At 41.4% G+C, this 19,911-nt stretch overlaps 1 protein-coding gene across 1 annotated transcript in view; it reads right to left on the reverse strand.

The window, feature by feature from the left end:
* LAMB4 (laminin subunit beta 4) overlaps positions 1 to 18,180 on the reverse strand; it is a gene marked incomplete at its 5' end in the record, with an annotated part of 89,893 nt that extends 71,713 nt beyond the window's left edge. The window contains 9 exons of the mRNA XM_079786374.1: positions 36 to 224; positions 1,430 to 1,550; positions 3,025 to 3,239; positions 3,421 to 3,484; positions 4,527 to 4,715; positions 5,820 to 5,893; positions 7,790 to 7,925; positions 11,738 to 11,895; positions 18,147 to 18,180. Of these exons, the coding sequence (XP_079642500.1) occupies positions 36 to 224; positions 1,430 to 1,550; positions 3,025 to 3,239; positions 3,421 to 3,484; positions 4,527 to 4,715; positions 5,820 to 5,893; positions 7,790 to 7,925; positions 11,738 to 11,895; positions 18,147 to 18,180 (1,180 nt within the window). The remainder of the gene's footprint in view (positions 1 to 35; positions 225 to 1,429; positions 1,551 to 3,024; positions 3,240 to 3,420; positions 3,485 to 4,526; positions 4,716 to 5,819; positions 5,894 to 7,789; positions 7,926 to 11,737; positions 11,896 to 18,146) is intronic.
* Between the last annotated feature and the right edge of the window lie 1,731 nt (positions 18,181 to 19,911).

Consider the following 19,911-nt stretch of genomic DNA (forward strand, 5'->3'; position numbering starts at 1 on the left):
AGTGGGAAGGGTGCGGTCAGAGGCTGGGGACTCACGAAGGCACGCGTACGGGTCCGAGATGGCCTTGAGGGGGTCCCTGTAGAAAAGGGGTCTGCAGCGATGGCAGTGCTGGCCCTCGGTGTTGTGCTGGCAGTCTTCGCACACGCCCCCGCTGACCCCGCCGCTGGCCAGGTACACGCTCATGTCGAAGTGACAGCGGTCAGCGTGGCCGTTACAGCTACAAGCTGGGAAAGGAGAGGACTCACTGAGGGACTCACCCAGGTCTGGGAACAGCCTCGCTGGCATCCCACACACGTATCCCCGCATCCTCCCCTCCTCTTTCTCCAGCCACTCCACCCTCCTTTTATGGACACACGTATACAAACAGTTCAATTAGGGCTTTCAACGGTCTTTCCAGGACTCTCACTCTGCTCAGATACTCTCTCTGAAATGTGTTCCCAAAACGTGTAATATTTAGGTGTGCGTTTTTTTAATCAAGTAAACGGAAGTAAATCCTTCGGGTGATCCAGAAGCCCTAACGTGCAATATTTTCATTGTCGCTTGGTAAACAATACTTTCACTGACATGCTTTGTAAATTGGAATTTTTTACACCGCATGTTCTGTAGGCACTGGGCTTCTCAGGTCAGATGTCACAACTGAGCCTCACCGCCTCTCCTTCTCTGCGGGCCGAGGGCTGGGAGGGTGGTCGCAGGGCCTTTCATCCACCTGGGGCGGCGCCAGGGCAACAGGGAAAGGCAGTCTGCTTGGGGGAGTTTGTCTGTCTTCGTGGCAATGTCTATGCTGTTGGTGTTTGTTTCCCCCCATAAATGGCATAAACATGTGCTGGGCCTTGTAGACGTGACGCATGGATGGGGCTTTTCCACAAGCTCTTTCAGTGACCTCTTCCCCCCTCAATCTTATTTCCCCCAAATCTGGGAACAGGAAGCAATAACAAGTTCGTTTGGAAGTTCATCAGAATTTAGAGGCAGCAAGTACATTACAAAAAAACCTGCACCTTATTAGCCTAAACATTTTATAAAATGTACAATAACCTGTCAAACTCAACCCAGACCTCATTTCTCCTATGATCTGACATCTGCGTTTAAGGTCACATTCATGGACTGTATGGTGATTCAGGACAATAGTAGGGATCTCGGTACCGAATCTAACCTCACCCAATTCCTGGGTTGGTACCATCCCCACTGATATTATTACATGGCTCGGTCCCTCCCCTGGAAAGGGCTCACCCAACAATCAGATTGTTTCATTTTTCAAATTCATGGTAATTTTTGGTGTGAAGGTTTGATACGGTGTTGATTTTTCCATGTGCGATAACGGGAGACATCAGCATATCATGTAGCTGGGAGCCCGGGTTCACCACCTTCGTTGCTGCAGTCCAAACAAACAAAAAAATGTCCTCAGTCTGTGCTGAGGACTCTTCCCACTCACCTCTGCAAATGCTGTCCTGGGGGCCCGCGGCTGGCCTCCAAGGCGCATCCTGGAAGAAGTCCCGGCACCGCTCGCAGTTCGTGCCAGCTGTATTGTGCTGGCAGACACACCGGCCATGCACCTGCATTGTGTGATAAGCAAGCAGTGGTAAAGAAGGGCTCATCTTTGAGGATGCTGCAGTTCTTTATCATCTTTTTAAAATACACTTTTATTGATTTCAGAGAGGAAGGGAGAAGGAGCAAGAGATAGAAACATCAATGATGAGAGAGAATCATTAATCAGCTGCCTCCTGCCTGCCCCACACTGCGGATCGAGCCTATAACATGGCCACGTGCCCTGACTCAAACCATGACCTCCAGGTTCATAGGTCGATGCTTAACCACTGAGCCACACTGGTCAGGCAATGCTGCAGTTCTTTAAATGGAAAATGAAACACCAGGCCATGGGCCTCTTTGAATTTTAGTTTCCCATATGAAAGTTACAACAGCAACCTATACTATCTTTTTTTATTTAGATGCAATAGCTTTTACAATTAAAAAATTTAAGATGTTTGGTAAACATTTACAATAAATTTTCTGGTATTTCTGAATGCACATTGCAGCCCTCAGCAAGATGAGGGATAGGATGATGTGTGTGTGTGTGTGTGTGTGTGTGTGTGTGTACATGTGCGTGTGTGTCCAGGGTGGTTTAGAAGCATAAGGGAAAAGAGGAAATTAGAAAACAGAAAGAAACTGGAGAAAGGTGTGTGATTCTCCATAAAATGCCCTGAATGACCAAGTTCAAAGGGAGAAGTTCTATTTCCACTGAAACACGGAGAGAGCTCAGTAAGAAGGTAAAAAGCCTCAACATCAACCAAGCCTTGTCTGATGCCGGGTCTGGTTATGACTAGTTTAAATTATTTAGTAGATTCACCCTCAGGACTCTGCATGAAAATACAATTCTTCTACTACATCACTCCCTCAGACTAGTCCCAAGAAGGGAAGAGATTGGCACTATGAAGACACAGTCATCACAGTGTAAGACTGCTACTTGGGGCGACCATCCTTACAACAGCAGATATTATTCCAACACCACGGCACTGACTACAGTAGACCACCAATAAGTTTGTGTAAGGCAGTGGTCGGCAAACTGCGGCTCGCGAGCCACATGCGGCTTGTTTGCCACTCTGTTGACTAATGAGTTTGCCGACCACTGCCTTAGGGAAAAACACTTTACAAATATTTTAATAATGTACTAATGTCTTTAACCTGAAGTCAAAACTTCTGGGTAAGGGTAATGCCTTACGCAGTGGAGTAAGGGAATGCATGTAAACGTATGGGTCCTCCTCACAAATCTCCATTCCCTAAAAAAACAAATAGCAAAGAGAGAGCAAGACGGGCTATCTTAAAATCGCCAGTTATACACCCTGGTCATGAGTTCAAGAATGCCCATATGTGGCAGAATCCACAGGGCTTTGTCAGGCCAGGCTGAATCAGACCTGCCCCGACACAAGGCCGGCACTGTGTGGATCCCCAGGTGGAAAGTCTGATCTACCTGGAGCACCAGGACAGTAAGAAAGGTAGGGAGCCAGCTGCTCTCCTGGCTGCGTCACTCACCATTCCCGGAGGGCTGACCACATCTCCCGGCACCGCCTGCATCGGGCCGCACTCGCTAGCATGGCCATTGCAGAAGCAGCTGCCCCGGACCACCATCTCGTAGAGAGCATAGTAGTACTTATCCAGGGAGTCATTGTGCCTCCTTCCAAGCAAAGTATCCCCAAGGGTGTGGAGCTTGGTGAAGTTTATCCTCAGGTTTGTTAATGTAACAAGGTCTAGAGAAAGGAAAATCATAATAAAATCAACGAACCAAAGTGCATTTAGGTTGTATCGGTTCAAGGTGCCCTTCTGGACTGACATCCCCTTAATGTACTCTAGAAAGGTAATTACAAGGACACTTCTAACATGAGATTTTTAGAAAAGTAATGGATGTGAAAAATATAAAGCAATTCGTACCCTGGATGTAGGGGCTGTAGGGGTTTCCTATTTCAAAGCTGGGATCCAAAGCTTTTAAAACAACCTGTAAAACAAATGTAGGCAAATGTACGTATTTTACCCAAGAACTTGATTGTTAAAGAGTATACTCTTTTTAAAAAAATATATTTTATTGATTTTAGAGAGGAAGGGAGAGGGAGAGAGAGAAACATTAATGATGAGAGAGAATCATTGATTGGCTTCCTCTTGCACGCCCCCTACTGGTGATTGAGCCTTAAACCCAGGCATGAGCCCTTGGCCGGAATAGAACATGGGACCTTTCAGTACACAGGCTGTCCACTGAGCCAAACCAGCTAGGGCTAAAGGGTATATACTCTTACATAAGAGATCCTGATCTTACCCGCAGGCCAAGCTATTGCATCCCAGCTAGCGCAGGATACAGGCCATCGTTGGGTTTTCATATGAATAAAAGTACCAAGAAGGAAAATGAAAGTTATAAACAGTTGTCGGGGAAGACTGTGTGATGCCATACGCAAGAAGGGCTCCTGCTCTGGGTTGGGGTGGAGTGATGGGGTCACAACTCAGCAAGTCATGACCAGTTTGGATTTGGCAGGGAATTCTGGAGCTACCGCCCACCACCAGTTCTTTCTACTACACCTGATAAGATAATACCGCCAGCCCCACTCCTACCCTGATCCTCTGCCGGTTACCAGCGTTGTTCAGGGGGAGATTCCTGGCAGATTCCACCTGAGTGGTGGCTTGTAGATCAAGGAATTGAGATAATTAGTCCAGGGCTGCACTCGCCTACGCACTCCCTTGTAAGGGTCAGAAACAGATGCTCCTCCCTCTGAACCCCCCAGGCCCTGGTGCCCAGCCTGGATTTTAGCCCCCACTCACCTTCAGCTGGGCACTGTGCAGGACTATTGCTTAGAAGGTATTTATTATTTATCTGAATGTGAGATGAATTCAGGACTCGTTTCAATTTAAACTGTCATTCTTAAAACCCAACAGCTCAAGTTATTTTTCAGCAAACACTACCTAAATTGCTTTTTTATAAATTAACCACATTAACAACAACCACAACAGGCTTATTTTACAGCAAAGGAATCCAAGAAAGGAAATGCTACCTCACCGCCAGTTGAGGGCTCAATATCCGAATATTTAGAGTCACAAACAAGGTCTCCCACGCCCTGGGCCTGGCCAGATGTGATGTTGGGAAAGGAAGTAGCACAGTCTTTTGCAAAATATTTAAATACTTTCCAGGTGTGTCCATAGTCTGTGGAACGTTCAACTAACATTGCAGCAGGCCGAAAAGTCTATGGAAAAATGAGTTAAACTTGTAATACTTCACAAAGGGAGATTTAATTACCCGCTTCACAGTAAATATTTATATTTTCTAATTCTATGTTTTCAAACTTTATTTGTATCCCTTAAAATTTCTATATGGTAAACATATACCAAATCTCTTTCCAAAAGTGGGCAAGTATTTATGAGTGCATATTTTGCCCTAAAATCTAATTCCATTTAAAAATGTTTATGGCCATGTGATTTATTAATTGGAGAAAGATGGCATATTAATTTTTAAAAAGCTAATGTAATGGATATTTTATACAGCAATTTGCATGTTTTTTTCTTTTATTCTTTTTTTTTTTTTGGTGGGGGGGTGGGGGTGGGGCTAGAATGCTTTTCCTTTGGCAAACTCTTATATCCTTGAAAACATACCATGAAGTTTATCTGGGTTCCCCTGAGCAGATTTAGCGTTGTCAATGAACTCCCCACCATTCTAATATGTCTATGCACTTATCACCCCGTATTATGATTTTAAATTTATATATGTGCTTTATATATGAATATATAAATTTGTAGCCATGACTAGATTGTGAGCTCTTTGGAGGCAAAGGCTAATGGTTTATTTAAATAACTTTTTATTTTATATTCATTTTTTTATAACAACAACTTAGCACCAGGCCTGACATCAAAATCAGAATTTTGATGCATGATCAGAGAATGACTCTAGCACAGGATTTTCTCTGGTACCTCAGCAACCTTAACCAAGACCCTTTGACTTTTCTTCCTTTTTTGATCACAATCTTTCCATATTTCCCTAAATAATTTCTAGTTCTTGCCATTTTTGCCCAAAAGTATCTTTCTTGTTCTGTGGTCTCTATCCCCTAGTGCTTGACATTTTTCTTTTTGCTGTATCTTCTAAGACTTTTCTTTGGTTGTCGTTGACCATCTAAGTTACTAATTAATGAGCAGTGGTATTTTGTTTCAATTCAAGAACAAACACCCCAGTGAAAAAGCTGGAGTCCAGGTAAACATAGCTTTTTGTTCTCTGCAAGGAAGCGAGGAAGCAGACTTTCAGGGACGCCCAGCATTTGGTAAGTAGATAAAGGGGCAGTAGACCTACACATCTGTACCTTAAAGGTCAGAATAAGGTGGCTGAACTGAAATAACGCCTCTAGGTCCAATCTGATGCTGACATGATCAAGACCTAAAGAAAAACCCAGAAAGGAGAAAATCAGTGATTTTGAGAGACCCCTGTTTATCACGTTAATCCCTCGGTGTGGCTTGTCTATAATAAAACCCTTCGAAAGCCCATGGCTGGTGATCAACACTCTTTCCCAGTCTGTTGGAGTGGTTTCCCATGCTATTCCATACCCAAGAGAAGGTCTATGTGAGAGCAATATGGGATTTACCCAGACTGTGCCCACATCCGTGCCTATGGCCACAGTGTGGCAGTATTACATACCACCAAAGGAGACCCGGGACACTTCCCATAGGTGGAACAACGGGCTCATGTCCTTGAACTCACATCTTCACTACACACAAGTGTGAGCTAGCAAGCCAGAGCATGGTACAACTGACACGCCCTATCCTTCCAACAGCTGTTAATAATCTTTGCACCAGTTTTATTGTCAGTCAGCATAAAACACAGCTTAGAGCCTTCCTTTGGAGTGAGGAACTGTGGGCTCCTCTGTGGCTGAGAAGACGGAGCTATCCTGGCCAGGACTTTGCACGGAGGCTCTTAGCTGCCATCACCTCATCATGGACATGGAGGACTGGCCCTAATCTGGACACAATGGAAGCTCTGATCTCGCTAAAGTGCGCCGTCCAATAGAAATATGAGTCGCTGGTGTCATTTAAATTTTTCTGGCAGCCACATTTCAGCAGGTGCAATTACTTTTAATATATTTAAACACCCCCCCCCAAATATTCTTATTTGAACATGCCATCAATATTTTAAAAATTAGCAATGTTTTATCACACATTTTCACCCCAAACTAAGAGTTAGAAATCTGGGATAGTTTTCTACGTATAGCACATCCCAATTTGAATTAGCCATGTTTTCAGCGCTCAGGAGCACATGTGGCGAGGGCCCCGATACTGGGCAGCACAGCTCCACAGCACAGCGGCTGGGCTGCTGAACGGCGTGCAGCTTACCTTCCGGTGCATGGCTGGGGAAGCGTTTGCTGCTGAGCGGGCAGCCACATCCCAGGCTCTGTCATGGGCTCCTCACCCTTTCTAGAAAGATCTCCTTTCCCTCTCTAAAATTCTTGGCTGAGAACCCTGGTTCTATGTAAGCAGCTGGGACAGAGGGGATTCCTTCTGAGAGGAGATGTGGGACAAATGCTGGCATGGGCGTCTAAACAGCTCTAAAGCAGAACTGGCACCATGTTGAAGAGGAGCCATCATGAGTGAGCCAGTCTACATTGATTCAAGCACATAAGGCCCAAAGCTGGGGTGGGGGAGGCGTGGTGGAAGGGGGACATGAGGAATCCCCGGTCAGGTTCAAACTTAGAATAGTCAGGGCCAGTGTGAGGTTCAATATCGCAGTTGATCGTGACCAGAGAAGGGCATACATCAGGAAGGGAGAGAACTTCAGTCAGTAGCCAACTATCCTTTCAATTCAATTTGTATTAAAACCGTTGGCTTGCGGAAAGAAACAAAGTGTCATTTTTTTCTCTTCCTTCATGTGTTGAAGAAGGATAAGCACATGGCGTGAACTCTGAGACGTCTCCTGGCATTATTAATTCCACTTAGTGTGTTTTATATTAGCCTTTATTTACCAACACCTCATAAATTTCCTTATTATTTTTTTTACAAAGAACAAAAGAATGCAGAGATATTTTCTTCTCATACATGGAAAGAGTGAAACATTCTGAGTTATGTGCTTAAAATACACTTCTATTTCTCTAGAAAAAATAATCTGTCTTAAAATGAAAAGGAAATTTGTTCTTATACATTCTGGTAGATACTGTTCCATTCAAAAACAAAACAAAGCAAAACAAAACAAAACAAAAAAACTCCTTGCCTGACACTTAAAATCATACAGAAAGACACCTTATTAAAAATATGAAGAAAAAATTGGAAAGGAACTTATTCATACCGTTTTCGGATTGCCACCATTTCTTTTCTCTATTTGGTTCAAAACTTGTAATCACATTCTCAATGGTGTGGCTGTTGGGATGGGTGTGCGGATCGTATGGAAATCTGGAGTCACAAATGAAGCATTTTTGTTCCCCCTGGAAAATGTCACCATTTAAATTTAAAATAAAGAATTGTAATTACTTATTGTTGACCTAAATTTAAAAACAAGCTGTACTTACTATATTTGTCATTCAATCTGGCTAAAAATAAAAAGCAGAGGAAATAACAAGACATCAATTTTTCCACCAATAGGTGCTTAAATACAATAACAAATGAATTTAAAATATGAAAGAATTTTTATAAAATTTACATATTTGGAACAAAAATGTAAACATGTGGAACTAATTTTCTTCTCATACAAGAGGCAGATGATCTGGAGATTATTTTAAACTACAGAGAAACAATTAGAATATGCTCTTTGAGTGGAATTATTTCCTTTAGTAAAAAAAAAAGAAAAAGAATATTTGCTATGAAACTAATAAAGCAGTGGGCCACTAGGCTATCTGCAATCATCATCCTTTCTCTCTCAGACATAGTTTTTGGCAGAAAAGCTTCCAATGCCAAAATCTTTATATTACACTTTATGGATTTTGTAAAAGCCTTTTATAAACTCACAGCAGGGAGCCCTACCTCTTGTCTCACAGACTAGAAGGTCTTTTTGGGAACTGGAACTAGTTTTGCTTGAGATATATTTTCAAAGGCTATACAGCCGAGATTGGCCTTGGAGTTTGCTTAACTTCATGTCTGCTTGTAGCTATACTCACTTAAAACTCCTAAGGAAATCTCCAGGGATTTCTGAAAGATGCCAATGACCCGCACAGTTGTTCCTGGCTAATATGTGGGGCCCTGGAGGAGCATTTTTGCAAAGCTTTCAGGGAGCAGGAGCCGGTTATCACCATCCCCTGTGGTGGAAATTGCCTACAACAGCGAATGCGCTGGTGAACACTGAGCTTATGTCCTGACATGGCTTACGAGGGCCTACATGACCTCGCCAGGGCCGCCTCCTTGCTTGTCTTCCCTGATGCACTCAGCCCTAGCTGTGCTCACTTCTTGCTTTTCCTGGAGCTTACCAAGAACTCCCCGGCCTTAGAATATTCACATCTTAACACAAGCTGTTCTCAGGTCAGAGAGATTTTCCTTGACTTCTAAAATTCCACCTCCTCCCACCCTTATGGCCTCTGCTAGTCTCTATCCCTTACCCTGCTTGGCGATATTCTCTAAGCGCTTATCACTACTTGAGACTATATTGTATAGTCATTGGATTACTGTCTGTCGCCTTCATTAGACTTTAAGATGAATGAGGGCAAGGACTTTGTTTTGTTTATGGTTGTATTCTCCTCACCTCGTATAGTGTCTGGAACATAGCATATGTTCAATAAAATTTGTTGAATGAATGCATGATGATTTTTTAAAATATATTTTTTAAAAATTGATTTTAGAGAGAGGAAGGGAGAGAGAGAGAAACATCAACCTTCCTCTCCACTCTTTGGTTGATTCCTGCAGGTGTCCCAATCTGGGATCAAACTCACAACTGTAGCATATCGGACGATGCTCTAACCAACAGTGCTACTGGCCAGGGCTAATGCGTAATGATTTTAATGACTGTTTTAGCTGTTGTCTGTAAAAATAAACCAGCCTTTCAGGAGATCCATATCACCTTTTTAGAATCACTGGCCATCATAAGCCTTCGACTTGAAGAAAACCAAAAATGCACTTGGGAAATTGATGAACTACGGAAACTAGATCAATTCTGCTTAAGGGGAGGCTAAAGAGTAGCAGAAGCCCTGGGATTCCACCGAAAGATGTCAGGGCTTCAAAGTATTTCCAGTAGTATACACAGAGTACGGGGGAAATGCTTATACTCAGAGCTTGTGGGCTACTCTTTCCGTAAACATTTCAGGAGCCTAGTCTTTGCTGAGACTGGCTGCAGAGGATGTTTAGTTGTGGTGACGAAGTGGGGGTCCCGCTCGGGTAGCACTGTGGGTCCATGTTGACTTGCAGGTTTTGGAGAGGATGCTGTGCTTGGCAGCAGCTTGCCAGGTAATAGTGTAAGAATAAAGAATTTTTTGAAAGCTGTCTGTCTTGTCTCAACTCCCCAAGGTCTCTCTCCCAATGATAAGAACAAGACCATTAAAGCTATGTGTCTTATCTCCCCAAGGTCTCTCCCTTCCTGTGATGGGAACAAGACCATCAAAGTTGTAAAGCTGTGTATCTTATCTCAACTCCTCCAAGTCTCCCCCCTGGTGATAGGAACCAGACCATCAAGGCTGTCCCAGGAAAAAGCCCTATCATAAAACATGAGATTAACGAGCCCAGCTCCCCCTTTGAATTCCCAGGCAGCATTTGGTCCCCTTTTCCTCCCTCTCGTGTGTGACCCCTCCCAACGTGTAGTTTTTGCCTATATAAGCTTGTAAAATTTCCTACTGGGCTGCTTAACTCCTCTGCTCCTGCGTGAGTTACGAGTTGAGCCCCAGCATGCTGGAATAAAAGCCTCTTGCGGTTTGCATCAAGTGACGCCTCCTGCGGTTGATTGGGGACGCCGTCGATTGTGGGACAGAGTAAGGGTCTCATTTTGGGGGTCTTACAATAGATGGGAGAATCCCCTCCACCCTGCACGCTGTCCATGTGCACCAGCACTGGTAGCCCCACCTGTGATACGTTATCAGCCTGGAGAGATTTGGAGATTTTTTTTTCTAGCTCTAAGATTTTTAAGATTTCTGTGATTCTCTAGTGCACCCCCCTTCCCCCCAAAAAAAGAAAGCCTCTTAAGTTTGATTTCTTTCTGCTTTTGGTCAAGTGAAATTAAGATGTAGGAATATGACTTTCTAATTATTGTGTGAGTACATCATGAGTTGGCTATGGCCATAGTAAGTAAATGCCAGTGGCAGACGGACAAGATGGCTGGTGTCTGGGTCGGAAAGTTTCTAATATTAGAGCTGAGAACCACTTCTTTGTCCACAGGCCCTGGACTCATAAAGTTACTTAAAGAGTCATCCATCCCACCTGACCTAGAGTTGAGCAAACACTTCTCCAGGGTCATTTCCTTGCACATGTAGAGCATTTGCTTTCTGACACAAATACTTCCCAAACTTAGAACAGTGCTAAGCTCTCAGGTAGTGTCTCCACTTATTTATAATCATCCTCTTTTACTAGAAACCAATTAGAATACAAAGCATTTCCCAGAGACCTCCAGGAGATGCCGTAAAGAACAATACATGGAAAAGCCTGAGCCATCAACATTAGGCCTGTGTCCAACTTCCTTCCTGAACATCCTCTCATTGAAGGACTGACGTGACTGCCTCGGGCTTTTCAGCAGGTAGGATGCATGGATGACCTTGGATACTTGCGCTGCTCCCAGAACACAGGGAGGAAAAGACCTGTAAGGCAACTTGTCCTTTTAATAAACTGGTCTTTAAGAGGAAAAAAAAGGCCCCAAACATATTCACAGAGGGATACTCTGCTTTTTAGGCAAGGCAGTTTCCAAGTGGCTTGTGAGGCTGCACAGTGAATTCCAAGCTGCACCCCGCTATCTCTAGGGTCCGGCCATGAGAACTCATGTTTGGCAGAATGGCCTTGAGGCCCTGAGGGGTCCTCAAGCTTCACTGCGTAAGTCAATTATGCTAACTCCACGTGAGTCACTAACGGCAGCCGCATTGCATAGTAATTCCCTTCAAAGACTGAACTGAAAAGACTTTTCTGTCTAATTCTATAGGTTACAAGAAATAGATGCAGCAGATCTTCCCTATTTTCTAATCTATCAAGGTTTCCTGGCTTTGAATGGTGTCTCTGATGTTCTGAAAGGCATGTTGTCTCTCATACTGTTGTCTGAGCAGCCCCAGAGGTACCTGGGAGAATCTACATCATTGATTAAATAATGGCCCAACAAATAAACAAAGAACCAACCCACCTCCAGGTAGCTGAGGATGCAGTATTTCTGGGCTCCATCCAGCCCACAGGTAGAGGAAGCCGTGAGCTGCGTGCTGCGTCCCACTAGGAGGTTGCCGGTGGGGGGATGACAGGCACCCCTGTTGCATTTATCTTCAGCTTTTGCAAAACTGAGCAACCCTTGAACACAACAGAAACAGCTACTTAGAAAACAGCTACTTAGAAAGGGGAGCAGAAGGCTTAAAGAAGCAACTGGCTAAATTGGAAAAGTTAGTCTATTTTTAATAGCAGTTCTGTTGATCAGTAAGACCCTTGTCCTGGATGCTGTTGGGGCCCTCAGTCCGGTGGAAATCTCCTAGCCTGTAGGGTTATACCACCTGCATTCATGTCCACACCTGGGCCATCCTGCAGCCAATGAATGATAAATGCTTACTTCAAAGGCTGGTTCTATTGCCTCAGGCTAGGATCCACTTCACTGTGCAAATTATGCTCAGAACCTTTCCCTGGGAGGAGCTGGAGCCTGCCTCCAGCTGGGACCATATGTGACTTCACTTCCCTCACCCTTACTCCTCCGAGCATCCCTCAGTAAACCATGTGCACACAAATCCCCCTCTCAGGCTCTGCTTCTAAGAAGCCAATCTGGGACAGCTTCTCTGGACTGGGAATTCTCCATGCATCATTGCAGGGCAAAAAACAGACAAGAGGAGGGAGAATCCTAATTCTGTCTCTTACACCTGTTGTTTCAACCTGTACCAAATCAACCAGAGAGTTTAAGAAATCATTGGAAAAGAATTCTCTCCTAAAATGTGTGTAAGTTCAATTGATCCTTTTAAAAATATATTTTTTCATTTATTTTAGAGAGAAAGGGAGAGAGAGATAGAAACCTCAATGATGAGAGAGAGAATCATTGATTGGCCACCTTCTGCACACACCCCACTGGGGATCGAGCCTGCAACCCAGGCATGTGCCCCTGACCAGAATCAAACCCGGGACCCTTCAGTCTGCAGGCTGATGCTCTATCCACTGAGCCAAACCGGCCAGGGCCAATTGATCCTTTTAATAATATGGATTGTTGGGCTCAGATGAGCCCTGGAACAAATGATGCCCCTTGGGGTTTCAGTCTGTATAGCCCACATAGGCCTTCACACCTGCTGTCCCACAGATCTGTCTGGGAGGCATTTGGTCACAAGAGATATAAGATGATTTGCAAGAGCAACTCTATCTCAATTGTCACCTCAAGTCTCTACTTTTCATGTACAGCCTCTGAGATAACATTCTTAATTCTCAGTTTACAAACTATTTTTAAAGTTGTATTTGTTTCAAAGGGTTAAATTTCGTGTTAAGATAACTGTTAAATCTCTCTATGTAAATGAGGGGTGGGTAGGGTAATCCTAACTCTTTCCTTCCTACATGGTTTGTGCCCAGGGTTTGCTCTATTATGTTCAAGTTACACTTTTGTAACCCATCCATATTAATAGATTAGTTTACTGTTGGGAAGATTGAAGAAAACAAAGTAGAATCTTCCTCGGGCTAAGGTCTAAGGTTAACACACATATAAAGTTAAATGCAAATCCAATGTGAGTCGACTGTAATATTTTATTGATAGCTATTTATAGACATAGTTATATTTCTTCTTTTAAAAGTGTATTTGAACAAGACAGTATAGTATCTTTTTAAATTTAATGAAAGGGTTAAAATTCTGTTATGAGTCTCAAGGCCCAAACCCAGGCACTAGTTTTCTCCTGATGACAGTTCAAATTATAGACATGATAATTTTGAAGGAATAAAATAGGTTGAAAGACACAGGACCCAGAATTACTTAACAAGAGAGTAATATTGGTGGAGGAATAGGCCCATAGATCAACAGAACAGATAATCCAGAAATAGATCCACACAAAAAGGCTGAACTGATTTTTGAGGTGCAAAGGTAATTAATGAAGGAAGGATAACCTTTTCAATAAATAGTGATTAATATTGGGCATCCATAGGCAAAAAATAAACTTGTCACCCAAACCTCATGACCTATACAAACATTAAAACAAAATGGATCATGGATTTAAGTATAAAATATCCTATATAATAAAAATCCAGTGACCGAATGGCAGAATGACCAGAACGACCAGTTGACCAGTCACTATGATGTGCACTGACCACCAGGGAGCAGATGCTCAATGCAGGAGCTGCCCCCTGGTGGTCAGTGCACTCCCACATTGGGAGCAGAGCTTGGCTGACTGGGGTGAGTGGTGCTCCCACAGTGGGCCGATTCCCTCAGGCCATGCCCGCCCCCCCCCCCCCCCCATTAGTGCACAAATCCCATGTACTGGGCCTCTAGTAAATCTATAAAACTACAAAACTTCTATGGCATGTAAGAGAAAATCTTTGGAACTTAGGGCTAGGCAAAGAATTACTAGAATTGACAACAAAACCATGATCCAAGTAGAGAAAAATTGATAAATTGGACCTCATCAAAATTAGAAACTTTGTGAAGTAAAAAGGCAAGCTGCAGACTGGGAGAATATAATTGCAAATCACAAATCTGAATAAGGTGTTGACCTAGAATATGTAAAGTGCTCTCCAAATTCAACATTAGGAAACCAACCAACTAGAAAATGGCAAGTGGCACAAGTAGACATTTCACTGAAGAAGATATACAGATGGCAAATACACCCCTGAAAAGATGTTCAACCTCATTAGCCATTAGGGAAATGCAAATCAAAGCCACAATAAGATAGCACTACATACCTATCAGAATAGGTAAAATAAAAAAGCAGCAGTAACACTAGATGCTGGAGAGGATGTGGAAAAACGGGCTGACTCATACACTACTAGTGGGAATGTAAAATGGCACAGCGACTTGGGGGAAAAGTATGGAGGTTTCTTATAAAGTTAAGCATGTGCTTATCATACAGTCCAGCAATTGCACTTCCAGAGAAATGAACCTTTATGTTTACACAAAAAACTACATACAAATATCCATAGCATCTTTGCTTATAATAGTAAAAACACACACACTAAAAAACTGGAAACCACCTAGATTTACTTCAATAGGTGAATGGTTAAGCCAAATGTGGTACATCCATACCATGGAATAGCACTTAGCAATAAAAAGGAGTGAAAATCACTGAAATATGCAACAATGTGGGCGAATATGAAAGGAGTTACATTGAGTGAAAAGGCCAATCTCAATGGTTATTTACTGCATAATTCAATTTCTTGAATGACAAAATTGTAGAGATGGAGAATAGACTGTCAGGGGGTTGGGGAGGCAGGGAGGGATGTGGGGTTGGAGATAAAGGGGGTAATACTAGGGATCCTTAAGGTGATGGAACTATTTGGTATCTTAACTCTGGTGGTGAATACAGGAACCTACACCTGTGATAAACACACACACACACACACACACACACACACACACACACACACAAATGAGTGTATGTAAAACTGGTGAAATTTGAATAAGGTCAATGGACTATATATCAATGTCAATTTTCTGGTTGGGATATTGTACTATAGTTATGCAAGATGGGGCAATTGGGTGAAAGGTATATGGGATATCTCTGTATTATTTCTTACAACTGCATGAGAACCTGCAATGATCTCAAAATGAAAAGTAAAAAAACCAACAATTCTCTCTTTCCTCAAAATAACCCCACCAGCCTCTGGATGGTGAATCAAGTAAACCCGCATTCTAAAATAATACACATACAACCTGTCCCAGCTGCTCTTATGTACTTTTCCCCTGAGACCTTTTATGCCAAGACCTGATTTCAATAGACAGGAGAGGATTGGCCTTAAATGAAAAAAAAAATTACCATACTATGAACTAAGCTGATTTCTTCTCAGTTTTCTCAATTGTAAAAATAAAAATTTTTTTATTTACTTGTTTTATATATCTAATGGATTTCTTTCTTTCAACTTGTCCTCCAAAAATATAGGCTTCTGAAAAATAATGTTCTTTCTCTTATGCATACATTTCCCACATGAAGCATTCTTTTAATCTGGTTATTTTTTTTATTATTATCAGTCTATAAACATACATAGATCATATGATACATAATATCTACTTCCCCACAGGTTACCAAATGTCAGTTTGAACAGGGAATTTTCTTATCTTCAATCTCATTGCAAAGATTATTCTTCTAAAAAAAAAAAAAAGCCCAACATTTCTTTCTCTTTCTTTGAGATAGATGAATGAAGAAACTTAGTTCCATCATGCAGTTTTTATTTCATTATATGATAAATGATCCTAGATTGGTTAACATGAATTTACCTTTTATTCACCCAATAATCCAAACGCAGATCTCCATTTATTCATAGAATTGGCATCCAGGACAAATAACTAATTAGAATTTGGGATTCCAATAGACAGAGGCTTTTAAAAATAAGGTCAGGCATAAAGTCTCTGCTAATGCTACATGTGGATTAACTAAGACTTCCCTTCAGGGTTTTATTCCTTTAGACAAGTTCCATCCTGAAGTCTTTTATTGGAATCGTTGCCTTAGAGATTTAACCTGCTTTTATAACCTAACTTGGCCAAACTTGTCTTATTCAGATGTGTACTTTTCTAAAATAGGCATATTCCGGGACTTAGTTAACTATTATTAATGTAATATGCTAAGTGCAAATATGAACTTATGGTCTAAATACTTGGCAAAAAGTGGCCTGAAACATAAGTAGTTAAGACTTCATGCCTGGAGATAAACTGAGCAATATCCTTCCTGGGCTAGAGATTTCAGCTGCCAGATTATTACATTGGTAATTATTACACTGGAACTAATTCAATAAAGACGAAGAATAAAGATGTTTATGTCTTTAGAAAATCAACATTTTCCTCAAAAATGACTTACAACATAAAGATAGAAATTTACTAAGAATTAATGTAGATCTGGTCATTTAAAGAAAATGCACAGCAAATTTTCTGTAAAAAAAAGGATCACTTTGTAGAAATAACCATTATTATATAATCTCTCAGTAATTTTGTAAATTGCTATAATTTTCTGAAACACGTAAGATGTTTTCATGTACCTTGGAGTGCACGCCAGCGTTTTAGAGGCTGTAGACATACATCTATGTACTCACACGCATTATTTATATGGGTAAGGAAACGTCCAAAGAATGCACATTAGATGAGGTTTGCACTTTGCATCCCATTCCCCAAACCTGGGGCCAGTGCATGTTTTAGGATTCTTTTCTTCTTGTTTTCCTTAGTCAGATTGCAAGACAAAGTGTTCAGATAGGCTCCGGTGTTTGTATGAATGCCTAAGGTCGAACCAGAGAGTGCCCAAGCTGATGGTGTGGGGTTAACCTGGTTTATGGTTTGACCATAGGCAAACCTAGACATTTGGGTTAGATCAGGGTACCTTGGATTTAGAAATCCAGGATGTATTGAAGCTCAGACTTTTCTGCTAGTTTAGTTTTGAAGACCTTTCCTCCAGAGAGAGGGAGCTCCTTGAGGAGGAGTCTGAGCGAGGTGTAAGCCACGCGCTATCGAGGCTGGGGAGAAGGCACAGTCATCTTCAGTGGTTGCTTCTAATTTCGAATGTTGGTTTCATCCCAAAGAGAACATCTAAGCCAGGTGTAGATGAGACAACTCTTCTCTGACTACCTGAGGCCAGATCTGAGCTTTAGAGTCCTGGGGTGCACCCTAACACACCTTGTTCCTTCCCACTGGCTTGTGACTCACATTTCTGAGGCAGGGAATTTTCAACAGAGAACAAACTAGCATTTCCCTTCTAGAGCTATTCTTTCCTCCATGATCAGGAAATCTAATTGGGAAATTGCCTTGGGGTTTAAAAATTGCAAAATTAAAAGACAACATTCTTAAAGTTTGCTGCCATGAAGAAATTCAGTATGAATCTTTCAAGAGAAGATGCTATGCAAGTTAGTACTCAGGAACCAAAAGCAGGTCTGTTATAGACAGAAAAGTACGGATCAAAGAGAGTAATTGTTGGAAATATCTTTTCTATGGCTAATATAAATATTCTCAGCTTATTAAAAATAGCACAGACATAGAGAATTTGGCCTTTTAACTCAGAGCTGCTGCTTATTGAGAAGAGGGAATTTTGCCTATAAGCTGGGACCACATCACTGGGACAAGTGCTACATTCAAGGAAGAGCTATTTTTAAAAATTGAAATGCATTATAGCTGCAAATTATGAATCTGAAAGTATCTTTCTTTCTTTAATATCTTACTTTATTTATTTATCTGCTGAGGATAATATTCCATGAAAGAGTGATAGAAATAACTATATGTGGATAGTAAACATATTTGAGTGAAATTTTTTAGTTGCTTGACAATTATACAACAGAAGAGCCATGCAAGTATATAGCAGTATAGAAAGAAGGTGAATATGTTTAAAAACTATTTCCATTAAATATTTTAGAGCAATTTAATACAAGCAGAAAATTGATTTTTGACAACTAATACTCACCAAGGTGCAAAAGAAAGGTCAGTTGAAATTGCATTCTTTTGTCAGGAAATGATTAACTCCAATTCTGCTAGGTTAAAAAAAAAAAGGAGGTTAAATCAGTCACTGATAAACTCAATTAATTGCATCAATTGTAAATGATTTGAAAAGTTGTCTGATGGTTCTTATCCTTTAGGGACACAAAATACCTATAGTGCCCAAGTCCTTAAAAAATAAGAGTACATAGCCCTACCCAGTTTGGCTCAGTGGATAGAGTGTTGGCCTGCAAACTGAAGGGTCCGGGGTTCAATTCTGGTCAAGGGCGATACCTGGCCCTGACCAGGGCATGCGGAAGGCAACCAATTGGTATGTCTCTCTCACATCAATGTTTCTCTCTCTCTGTCTCTCCCACTTCCTTCCACTCTCTAAAAATCAATGGAAAAATATCCTCAGGTGAGGATTAATAACAACAACAAAAAAGAATACATACAACTTTTACAAATATTTGTTTTCTATTTTGAAATCACAAAATGCAATCATATGTGGGAAATACTATGGAACAAATATAATTTCCTTTGCATATTTTTATTTTAACTGACTTTTGCCCATCTCATTACTTAGAAAAAAATTTAAATTATACAATTAATATGCACTCATTATTGAAAACAGAAAATCCAGACAGTCGAAATAAAAGAATTATTATCCATAGCCCTACCACCTAAGAAAAGTGGTCAAAATCTTGCTACATGTTCTTCCATACTTTTTCCCTTGCATATACATGTTTTCCAAAATGATATCACACCATATGCTTCTTTCAACCAATATATCCTACACATCTTTTTGTACCAGCAATATACTGTATTTTCACATAAGCAATTTTCAACCTAGCGGGGCCTCAGAGTCACTGGGGGCTTCCGCAAACCAAACCGGTGACCCCTTTGTGGATTCAGCTATGCCCCTCTGGACAGAGGGCTCCCCAAGTCACTGCTGCAGGAGCCCTGACATGGGTGAAAGTGTACATGCGTCTCACTGGGTTGGAAGGAGAGAAGGTAAAATGCTCTTCTGTGTTGGTTTTAAATGACTGGATAGCATCCTCTGAATCAAAATTTCTTTAACAAATCCCCTATTGGTTGATATGTACCTTGCTTCTAATATTTTCCTGTTATAAATATTTTTGCTAAATCTTTGTTTATATCCATAATTATTCCCCAGCATATATTAAATGGAGTGGAAATAATGAATCAAAGAGCATGTGTGTATACAGACATATATATGCATACATAAAGAGTATACACACATATGCATATATACATGTGAACATACATGTGTGTGTGTGTAAAGCTTTGGATGTTCAAACTGCCATTCAGTTTGTCCAGAAAGTTTGTCCCAATTTAGACTCTCATCAACAGCCTATGGGAACAGCTGTTGACCTGAGCCCTTACCAATATTGAGTATTAAGAATTTTTAAATATTTATCAATTTAAAAAGAAAAAAATTGTAACTTATCGTTATTATTTTAATGTATTTATATGAATGGTAGTGAGTATAAAAATATTTTTCATGTATTTACATGTGAGAATTATTTTTGACATTCTAGCCTTCAAGGCCTGTCCTAATGAATTGTTTATCTTACTAACCCCACATCTTTATCCCTCTAATCTCACATTCCCTGAACTCTAGCATTAGGACACCACTTTCTGCTTGTTGCACCCTCCTCTCATGCCCTTTGCCTTGAATGCCACCCTCCTAAACTCACATGCCAGGCTCCTTATGAAGACCTTTTGACAGT

Source organism: Cnephaeus nilssonii (genome assembly GCF_951640355.1).
Source record: "Cnephaeus nilssonii genome assembly, chromosome: 12".
Taxonomy (NCBI): Eukaryota; Metazoa; Chordata; class Mammalia; order Chiroptera; family Vespertilionidae; genus Cnephaeus; species Cnephaeus nilssonii.